Raw genomic sequence first — 11001 nt, 5'->3', positions numbered from 1 at the left:
ATGGTGCTCGCGGCCCCGCTGCTGCTGGGCTTCCTGCTCCTCGCCCTGGAGCTGCGGCCCCGGGGGGAGGCGGCCGAGGGACCCGCGGTGGCGGCGGCGGAGGCGGCGGCGGCGGGGGTCGGGGGGGAGCGCTCGAGCCGGCCGGCCGCGTCCGCGGCGCCCGAGCCCGACGGCTGCCCGGTGTGCGTGTGGCGGCAGCACAGCCGCGAGCTGCGCCTGGAGAGCATCAAGTCGCAGATCCTGAGCAAACTGAGGCTCAAGGAGGCGCCCAACATCAGCCGCGAGGTGGTGAAGCAGCTGCTGCCCAAGGCGCCGCCGCTGCAGCAGATCCTGGACCTGCACGACTTCCAGGGGGACGCGCTGCAGCCCGAGGACTTCCTGGAGGAGGACGAGTACCACGCCACCACGGAGACTGTCATTAGCATGGCCCAGGAGAGTGAGTGGCGGGCGGGCGCGAGCGGCGGGGGGTGCCGACCCGGGCTCCGGGGAAGTGAGCGCCTCCTGCTCGGGAGCGGGGCGCTCCGGTGGCTCCGGCCCGGAAGCCTGTTCTGCGGAAACTTGACGGATCGGGGGGCGGGGGCTGCTCCATGTAAGTTTCTCTAGCGGTGGAGGTGAGCGCCGAGTGGCGTGCACGCCCCGTCCCTGGAGGGGGTGGGGCGGCCAGCCCCGAGGATCGCCGGGCAGCGCCTTCTGCCCCGGGTGTGCGCGGAGGACCGTGCGAGCGGGAGTCCGGAGCCGCGGGGCCGGCCGCGGCCGGAGGGACAGCACCGAGTCCTGAAGAGTCGCGGTGGAGGGGCTGGGGACGGAGTCGGAGGCTGCCGGCCCCGCGGTCGTGGCGGGGCTGCCGTGCTCTCCGCCTCCCACGCCCCCGGCACCCACTCGGCACCCGCTCCAACCCCGGGCTCCGCGACGCGCCCCCGGGCTACGGAGAACGGAGTGCGCCTCTCCCTCCCCCAGGAACGCGATCCCAAAGCCCCGTGTCTGTCCCGGTACGTAGCCCACCTGGCACTCCCTCCGCCAGGAGCCCTCTGACACCTGGGCTCCCTGAGGGGCAGGAAAGTTGTGCCTTCTGGGTACTGACTGGCCCAGAGAACCCCGCTCCAGGCGCCGCGGTTACCCGCACGGGTTTGGCGGCTCAAACCTGAGTGCTCCACCCCTTACTCACCGCCCCTACCCGCACCCGCACTTGAGGAGAGAGAGGAAGACCCAAGGAGAAAAAGAAAGAAATACATGGGGAGGGGGATGAAACCAGGCATCCAAGCCCCTGGCCAGAGGAAAGATGAACATGTTAATAGACTTGTGCTGCTTTGAAATTTTATGGCCTGGAAAATCCAGCCAACACTCCCCGCAACATCCCCAAACTCCCCTGCTCTCCCCAGGGTCAGACCACTGCCTTTCCCCTCCCCCACGAAGGCCCCCCCCACGCCCACCCCCCCCCACCCCCACCTCCAGGGAACCAGGCCCTCTTAGAGGTTTGGCAAAGTACCCCCCCTCCCTCACACACACACACACACACACACACACACACACACACACACACACAACTGTTTGGTTTTATGGCTCTGAACAGAAGAGGGGGAGATGTTTTATTGGCAGATGGGTCATAAAAAGCTGGGGGCTGAGGGGAGTCCTAGTGGCCCACTCCCATGGGAGAGGCACAGGAACCCAGGTGTGCATCTGGGAGGCAGAGTGCTTACGCCGCCACCAGTTTTTCTGCAGACTAACTCCACAGCACTGGGTCAGGGTCGTAAAGAAAAGAAGACTCAAAGAACTAGGACATTAACTTTGGGGTGGGGTGGAGGTGCCGGCTTGGGATCTGAGCTTGGGTTTCCCTCAGTCTTCCTTCTGTTCTGAAGGCTTTTGCTTTATAGAAGCTAGGGTTAGTGTGCTATTGACTGAGGGCAGCGATGGGGGTGGGGGTTTGTGAAACAGTTATAGAGGAATTCTGGAAAAGAGTTTGCTGGGCGATGAACAGGGAAAAGGTCCCCTGGCCTATGTGGAGTCGTATGTGAGGATTTCCAGATGGGTGATAGAGCCGTGGGCTTCCCTTGCTCTTTCCTACCCCCAGCATCCCTTAACCAATGGGCCTGAGTCCAGAGTTAGCCCAGGTAAAGGGGGTGCGGGAAATGAACGGCTAGGACTCTGCATGCCTGGATTGGGAAGTGCAGGTTAGGCTGGGTCACGGGTGAAGAGAGAAGGACACCCTCTTGCCACCCCAGGACGTGGATAACTAGGGACTGGGTCTCTGGCCAGGTGTTGTACGTCCCCTTTAAGAGCCAAGCTGAGCTCTTAAGAGAGGGAGGGGGAGTGGAGGGGAGGGGAGGGGAGGGAGAGAGGGGAAAAGGAAAAAGAGACTTTTATAGTCTAATCCCCAGGGACCCGCTTTAATAAGAGACTTGTGCTCTGCTAATCGGGGGAGGTGTTTGTCAGCAGAGATGGCCTCCGCTCCCCTCCCCCTCCTCCCCTCCCCCAGTCCTCAACCCTGGACCCCAGCCCCCACCTCTCCTAGGCTGCAGTGCCTGCCCTAGTTCCCTCCACCCTCTTAGGCTCTCCCACCCCAGCCTTCATCCTGGGAACCCAGCCCCCTTGCCCTTCTGGGAGCCAAGCCCAGCCCCTCAGTTTCTCTCTCCTCCCTACACCAAGAGGCCCCGGTCCTCTCAGCCCAACCTCCTGCCCCTAGGCCTTCCAGCCGGGGTTAGAAGAGTGTGTATGTGAGTAGGGGGGCGGGGAGGGCGAGGTGGTGAGCAGTGAGGGGGTTGGGCTTTTGCTGAAAATAGTGCAATGACCTCTCTCCAGACCAGCACCGCCTACTAAACCTGACCTGCTGCCTGCCACCAACCCGATCAATCCAACACAGATGTGGCTCCTTCCCCTCCCCTTGGGAGCTGGGCCTATGTGTGTGTTGGGGACTCTCTCAAGCCCCCTGCTTCCCTCCGTGGCTCTACCTGGTTCTCCTTTGTTCCTCCCAGTGTATCCTTCTGTCCTTTCTCTTCATCCCACTGGGCTTACCTACCACCCTCCTTTTGCTGCTTAACCTCCACCCGCTCCTATAAATTCCCCCTTTCCTCCCAGTAGTCTCCAAATCCCAAGCTGATTTCTTCCTCTACCGTGATCCTCCCTTCTCTTCCTTCTCCTCTCCATTTCTCTGCCTATCTGTCTCTTCGACCCTGCCTTCATCCCTAACAGTCTCTCTATTATCTCCCTCACCATCTCCAGTCTCTCATCTCCCCTTTACTTTTCTTTTTCCACGCAATGTTTTAGTCCTGTCCCCTGTAGGACCTGACTGTCCCCACATCCACTGGGTGAGAAGTGTACGGTGATTCCCTGGGGTGGGGACGGGGGACTCTGCCTTAGAGACTTGGGAGGACGGGCCCTGGGGCCAGCTTAGGAAACTAACAATAAACCAACATTTCCTGAGAAGCTTCTGCTATTTTCAGATTCTTTATTTAATGCTCAGCACTCCTATGGAGCAAGGATTATTATCTGTATCACTGAGAAGTTTGGTGGGTAAGGTCAGATGCTGGTCAATGAGAAGTCAGGTAGTGATGAAACCCATTTCAACTACAGTCAGAGAACAGAGCTGAGATGTCAGGAAGGACTTTCCGGCACTGGCCTGTACAATCTAAGATTGGGAGGTTAGGGAGCTCAGTCAGCATGCATTTAGTGAACACTGCCTGGTACTACGGAGGCACTAAAGCCACAATGAGCAAAACACACAGTATCAACAATGTTCACACGCATGGGGATTAGGACCTCATGGTGAAGACACAGGAAAAGAAGACAATCCTTGTGCTGCAACGAGGCATAGTGTGCTGGTTGGGTTGTCGCTGCCCCCATCTCACCAGCCGCTCCCCTGCCCAGCACTCCTGGTCTCTGAGTTTCCACTTTGGAACCCTACCCCATTGCACCCCACAGCTCCAGCGGGAGAGTAACTGGGAGGACAACCAGTGCCCTGGGATCTCAGAACAGAACCAAGGGGAAGGAAGCTACAGAGGAGCTTGGTGTCTTGTGTCCTGAATACATGAAGATCATTAAGCACTTTCCTCCCCATCTCACTTGGAGGACCCTCCTTCTTCTGGGGTGGGGGTGGGGGAATGCTGGTGGGAGACCAACCGCAGATGCTAAATCCTCCACGATTATGCAGAACTCCGAGACCTGGGCACGATACATATTACTTGACTTCCTAATCATTCTTACATGGCTCTAGAAGCTCCTTCCTGAATCTTCCTCTCTGTCCATTTAGAGTGAGATGGCTATTCCTGCCCAATGAAAACATGATTTAAGGCATTTCCAACTGACTTCAGGGATTAGGAAGGAAACTGAGAGGAGCTGCAATGGAAGCAGAGGCAAATATTAAGCATCATCTTTTAGATCCAAGAAGAATCAATTTATGGTCCAGAACAAGGGGAAATGGGCCAAAATGTAAAGTTTGGATGTTAACCTTTGCAAAGAGTTGCTGGCACTGGACAGGAAGCTCAAGGGAGAAAAGACTGATTACAGTTCATCTGGTGTGTGGATTATTATTTCTGATGCTTTGGGCAAGTAGGAGGAAACAACATAGAGGTAGTTTTTCCCTCTCAAAAGCTGAGGTGGTAACGGTGATGAGGATGAGGCAGCAGCTGAGGAAACTGGTTTTCAGGTTAATGGGAGAGCCAAATGCACAGGAGTGCTTGAGTAGTTCGTGTTAGTTCCAGGCGTAGTAGTTCTAGTGTGAATGATGCCAGGAAGCCTAGATCTGATTTACTTCATGAAATAAATTTAGCCCATGCTCTCTCTCTGGACCATGGGTTATCCACTCTCTGAGGTCATCTGTTTTGTTTTATATTGTGTGTGTGTGTGTTTTTGGGGGGCGTGGGATGCTATAACAGGTTCCCCACCTGGCCACCAGACAAAACAGAGCAAAACTGGGACAAGGTGACCTGAGGACAGCAGGTGTGATATGAGGTTTGGCTTCTTTGAAGAACATCAAAGGTTCAGAAGTTAGAGCCCTACATGTTGGGGAAAGTTGGAGAAAGGGAAGACTGCAGATGGAAGAATCCTCTAATAACCACCTTTGCAGGTTATCTGGTAGAGGAGAACCTACGCATTAGGGCAATTGGATTAGGGAATGGGTACAGATTAGTAAGACTTGATAGAGCAGTCAGTCATCTTACAGCGGAAAAGAGGAGACACTGTTCTGGGTATCAGTGACACGGTAGTCAACAAGACAGGCATGGGAGAAGGGTGAAGAACTGGAAAACTCAGGCTGAGGACTCCAAGTTGCCAGTGCCACCCAGGACTGCTGACCTCCTCCACAAACACTTTTGCTAACCTTGTACCCCCTTCTCTCTTATCAGCGGACCCTGCGGTGCAGACAGATGGCAGCCCTCTCTGCTGTCATTTCCACTTCAGCCCCAAGGTGATGTTCACGAAGGTACTAAAGGCCCAGCTGTGGGTGTATCTACGGCCTGTGCCCCGCCCAGCCACAGTCTACCTTCAGATCTTGCGGCTGAAACCCCTAACTGGGGAAGGGACTCCTGGGGGAGGTGGGGGAGGCCGACGTCACATCCGTATCCGATCACTCAAGATTGAGCTGCACTCCCGCTCCGGCCACTGGCAGAGCATCGACTTCAAGCAAGTGCTACACAGCTGGTTTCGCCAGCCACAGAGCAACTGGGGCATCGAGATCAACGCCTTTGATCCCAGTGGCACAGACCTGGCTGTCACCTCTCTGGGGCCAGGAGCTGAGGGGCTGGTGAGCAGGGAGCCTGAGATGGTGGCGGATATGTGTAACCTGGCCCTGAGGAGGTGGGATGTTGGAAAAGGTAGATCAGGAATGTGAAGAGGGTTGTGGACTAGCATTATTTATCTGGGGCCAGAAGCTGATTCTAGAGGAGGAGTTTGGGAGGGAAGGGGAGTGGCAACTATCACTTTTCAGATATCCAAGCCAGGCCAACAGCTGAAAACTGGATTTGGTTGAAGGTGTGAGTTAAGGGGAGATCCGCGGGAACACAAAAATGGACTCTTGATGAGGCCTCTGGCCAAGGGGCTGATGAGAGTTAGGTTGCCAGGGGAGGAATTAGGAAAGGTGAATTGAAGGAGAGATGGCTAGCTGGCAAGAAAAGTGGGCAGAAGACACTGGCTGGGGATGGGAGCAGTGGGAAAGCTGAGAGGTGGTCTCTGTTCTCCTGCCCCTGTTGAGGGCAGGTGAGAAAGAACACTGAGTACGAACCCTTCAGGACTCTGTCACAGCTCTCTCTCCTCTCCCGTCCCAGCATCCTTTCATGGAGCTTCGCGTCCTCGAGAACACAAAGCGGTCCCGGCGGAACCTGGGCCTGGACTGCGATGAGCACTCCAGTGAGTCCCGCTGCTGCCGATATCCCCTCACAGTGGACTTCGAGGCTTTCGGCTGGGACTGGATCATCGCACCTAAACGCTACAAGGCCAACTACTGCTCGGGCCAGTGCGAGTACATGTTCATGCAAAAGTATCCACACACCCACTTGGTGCAACAGGCTAATCCAAGAGGTTCTGCTGGGCCCTGCTGCACTCCCACCAAGATGTCCCCAATCAACATGCTCTACTTCAATGACAAGCAGCAGATTATCTACGGCAAGATCCCTGGCATGGTGGTGGATCGCTGTGGCTGCTCCTAAGGTGGAGGACAGAGGATGCCGCCTCCACAGACCCTACCCCCAGATCCCAGCCCTGACCCAGTTCCCCCACAGGCCCTAGATCTCCCTCCACCTCTTCTCATGAGCATCACATCTTGTTCCCTGCCCAAGCAGTGTGCAATACAATAGAGGGAGGCAGGTTGGGGATTGAAGGGTGAGGGGTTTGGGGGAAAGGGAGAAGAGGAGGGGACAGGTCAGGTGGGGAGTGTTTGAGGTTTGCAGGTGAAAAGGTTTGGCAAGAAGACAGAGAGGCATAGAGAGAGAGGTAGAGCAGAGGGATAGAGACAGAGGAACACTAAGAGCAGCAGTGAGAAGGCGACGGGATGGAGAGGCAGATGAGACAGACTAGGCAGAGATAATGAGAAAGAGACTGAAAGGGAGTAAAAAGAGAAAGCCCCATACCAAGCCTCCTTTCTTCCACTGGCAAGGTGAGGGGCTTGATATGTTTTGGGGAGACCCCCTGACTACCATTTTCAGTAGGAAAGGAAATCAAAAAATCCATTCTTAGTTCTTCCCTTTCTCTCTCTCTAGCAGTGGCCAGGGGAAGGGAAGTGAGGGCAGGAGCAAAAGTGAGGATTTTGGAATATTATTTATTTATTTATTGTGACTTTTCATTTTTTGGTATTTGGCTTTACTGAAATAGAAGGGCCCCTGTTCACTGTGCCCCATTTGTCCCTTATTCCCTAAACCCTGTCCTCCCTCAATACCCACCTACTTAAGCACTTGTATAAAGCCTCTAGGGTTGGGAACGGGAGTAAAGGACAAGAGGGCTGACATATGGGGAAGCTTCCAATCCATAATCACCCTACTTAATTAACCTTCCTGAGCCAAAGGGGTGGAACTGCCAGCGGTCACGGAAACAGTAAGCGGTTACGGTTTAGGAGCTGGGGGAGCCAGCCTTCAACATCCAGGATCTATATGAGAGCCACTAAACTCACTCAGATCTACCCTCATAGTACTGAGTTATTTACCTAGAGGGTGTGGCCTGTTTATGCCCAAATTCCCACCAGCCAAAAGAGAGACCAAAGAGCCTGTGGAATGCCCTTGCTCCCAGCCTCTACCTTTAGGTCAATAAAAAGAAGAGTATAGAGAGGTCTGGGAAGGGTTAGGAGGGGTTAAGAAAGGAGTAGAGAGGAGGCTGATGGTTACAGGGCATCTGAATCCAAATTACTGCTCTGGGCTAAGGAATAGAGCCAGCAGACCAAGGTGGAAGGGATTCTGGAGGGGGGGACATTTTAGTTCCTCAACCCCAAAGCTCAGGGTGGAAGGGGGGAGAATAAGGGAGCAGAGTGTATAATTATTTTTATGTTTTATTTTTGGAATCTAGCAGTACCTGGCAGCAGGGATGGGGACAATACAGTGTGTAAAAGCACCTGACAAGGCCAATTAGAGCAGAGGATGGGAAGGCTGGAGACTCCCTGGTTTGTTTGAAAGGCTAGGAAGCAGGCAGGGATTGGTTACCACTCCAAGTCACTAGCTGGGCCTGTTCATTCCTCCCACAATCCTGACCCACCCTCCTCTGGACTCACTGTGCCTCAGTTTCTTCCCCTCGATGGAATGAAAAATAGCAGCACCCGCCACAGCCAAGAGATGAATTCTGAGCACTTACCACGGGCACTTTATGGACATAAAATACCTCTCGCTGTGGGACAGATAACCAGGGCACCAGAGTAGTGGTGAAGAGATGTGAGGCTTAGAGGAGTCACAGGCTTCAGAGTACAAGTTCCCCTCTGCCTCCCAGCTGGACAGTGCCTGAAGCCAAGGAGCTGAGAATCTCCTGACCCACACCCTACCCATACCTCACCACCAGACTTCTTGGCTCCAGGCAAGAGCCTAGAGGGTCAGGAGAGGAGGGGGAAAGAACCTTCAGTAAAATTGTTATTCTTCAGTCGAGTCAGTAGTTACGGTTCTTGATACAAACGGTACTGAACAAAGTTAAGCCCAAGCTGGAGAGCTGACCAGGAAGGCTTGATTTTCCCAAGAGCATGACTCTCCCACATGGTCCAGCCAGTGGAAGGGGCAAAGGTATGGGACCACCCTTGGGAAGGTGGTGTTGGTGATCTTTAGTATCTTATTCCCATTCCCATAGTGAAAAAGTGAGATATGGTGTTTCAGTATAGGAATGGGCAGGGGCTATTAAGCATTTCAACTTGCCTCCTCACATACAGCAGCTACGCTAATCCCCCAGCCTCTCCTCTCTGACTCCATTCTTTATCCTTCCTTCTGGCCCAATCTTGGAGAACCGGCAACACCATTCACTTTTTCTTGGTGAAAGGAGAGGAGCAGAGCAGTGAAGAACAGAAGATGCCTTCTCCAAGGTCAAATGCCCATGCCTCTTGATCTTGGCACAGGGCGGGGGTTTGGCAATAGGTATCAGATGACTTCCCTCTACAAATTCTATAGAGTTGGGGCATTAGATTTGGGGACACTTAGAATATGCCCCTTTAATACCACCAAATAAAGACCTTTGGGGGAGGGTATTTCTCTTATGAACATAAACCTGAGTTGAAGTCTCCTTTCCCTGGTTCTTCCACCCCCAAAAAGGCCGGGGGGGCATAGCCCAGCGGCCTCGTGGAAACTAGCACTCCCCTCCCACCTCATGATGTGTGTGGACCTCACCAGTGCCCTCAGATCATAATTAGTGTAATTATTATTTACTTTGTGTATTTGTTACACTGTGTGCGTGATTGCCTTTGTTTGTTAAGGGTGTCTGAGGAGTATGGGGCCGATGGGCACTGGTACGCCGGGAAAGAACTTTTCACTGAGATCAAAGATTCCTGGAGGGAACCATTGCAAAAAGGCCATCAGGCAGTTTTCAAGTTATGTGACAGAGGGCAAAGATGGCCATAGGGTGCTCTGATTTTTGGGATGGTCACATGACACAATCCAGCACTTGAACCTGAAAAAAGAAAAATAAAAGCAGTCAAAGAATTTAGAATTCAGTGATGAGCTCTTCTCCCTAACTAAGCGCGAACATTTATACCTCAGACCAGGAACAGAAGAGGATCTGGGAGGACGGAACCTTGTGCTCAAGAACTAAGAAGATGGCAGTCATTGGAGCAAGGGAAAACCACTATTGTCATCTGGGATGATGGTTGGGACATGCAGACCAAGGGAGGGGACCTAGAACAACAACTCTCTAGAGAGCTTTATCAAAACAGTCCCAAAGATTACAAAACCCTCTCCCAGCTTCCTAAGAATGGAAGATCTAAAAGTTCTCTTGAGACCATCCTGCTAATGTTTATCCTATTCTGCAGTTCCCTGATCCTAGGGTTCCTCAGCTAAGTTTTACAAAATCCACAAACCAAGCTAACATGGCCATTCACCTTGCCAGTGCACCAAAAGTGGTTAAGCATCTCAAAAATGTCTCCCGTGAGCCTAGAGCAGCCGTGGGCAAACTAAGGCCCGTGGGCCAGAGGCCCATTTGAAATGAATAAAACTATTGAAAAAAAAGACCTTACCCTTTTATGTAATGATGTTTACTTTGAATTTATATTAGTTCACACAAACACTCCATCCATGCTTTTGTTCCGGCCCTCCGGTCCAGTTTAAGAACCCATTGTGGCCCTCGAGTCAAAAAGTTTGCCCACCCCTGGCCTAGAGCATACTTCCAAGGCAAAAGAGTTAGGTGTAGCAAAGGAATCTTCCCTAACTTACATTAAAAAAAAAAAAAGGAAGAAAAGCTACTGTAACATCGATCTGATCCAGAATGGGGGGACAGGGCCATGGAAGGTTTAATATGCCACCATGCATTCCTGTTTTGTTAGTTCTATCTTCAGAATGACCCCACCTCAGACCAAACTACAAGACCGAGGTTGAGAGAGGAGAAAAGTGCTACACACTGTCCTCCCAAGGAGCTGCTGTATCCACACCTACCCCTAGCGTTTTACCTGAGCTAAGACTTTTTTCTCCCCCTACTGCTGTTTCCTGCTTTGAGAGGACATTCAGAAGAAACTGCAAGATGACTTTTATCCCCAACATCCTCCAACCCAATGCATGAGTAGCTAGCCTATACTCTATCTGTCCATTTGGGGATGTCAGGGGCTCCAAGCTAAGCACCACAGGCAGTGGCATTTATTTACAGCTTCTGCTCTCTAGTGAGGCTGAAGCAGGGAAGTCTGCCCCAGGCAACAATGTCAGCTTTCCTACCAATGAGCTGGGGGTAAGGGAGCAATTAGATTCCTACCTCTTTCCACTCTCTGAACCTCCTAACATTGTACCTGCATATGTAGTATACACACACATACACATACTCAACCTAATCCACTCAGTCCCTTACCCTTTAGCTGGGACCTACTTGGGGAAAAGAAAATCTTCTCACTGTAAATAACCTAGTAAAATTAAGATT

The 11001-nt window shown here is 52.9% G+C and overlaps 1 protein-coding gene across 1 annotated transcript; it reads left to right on the top strand.

Moving 5' to 3' along the window:
- Positions 1-9691, top strand: GDF11 (growth differentiation factor 11). Its single transcript, XM_036301382.1, has 3 exons — positions 1-436; positions 5337-5734; positions 6255-9691. Exons 1-3 carry the CDS (start codon positions 1-3, stop codon positions 6633-6635), a joined length of 1215 nt encoding a protein of 404 aa, XP_036157275.1. The 3' UTR covers positions 6636-9691.
- The last annotated feature ends 1310 nt before the right edge of the window (positions 9692-11001 follow it).

Source organism: Myotis myotis, unplaced genomic scaffold (genome assembly GCF_014108235.1).
Source record: "Myotis myotis isolate mMyoMyo1 unplaced genomic scaffold, mMyoMyo1.p scaffold_m19_p_3, whole genome shotgun sequence".
NCBI lineage: Eukaryota > Metazoa > Chordata > Mammalia > Chiroptera > Vespertilionidae > Myotis > Myotis myotis.
Note: the sequence above shows the minus strand (reverse complement) of the source record. Positions and strands in the feature narration are given on the sequence as shown.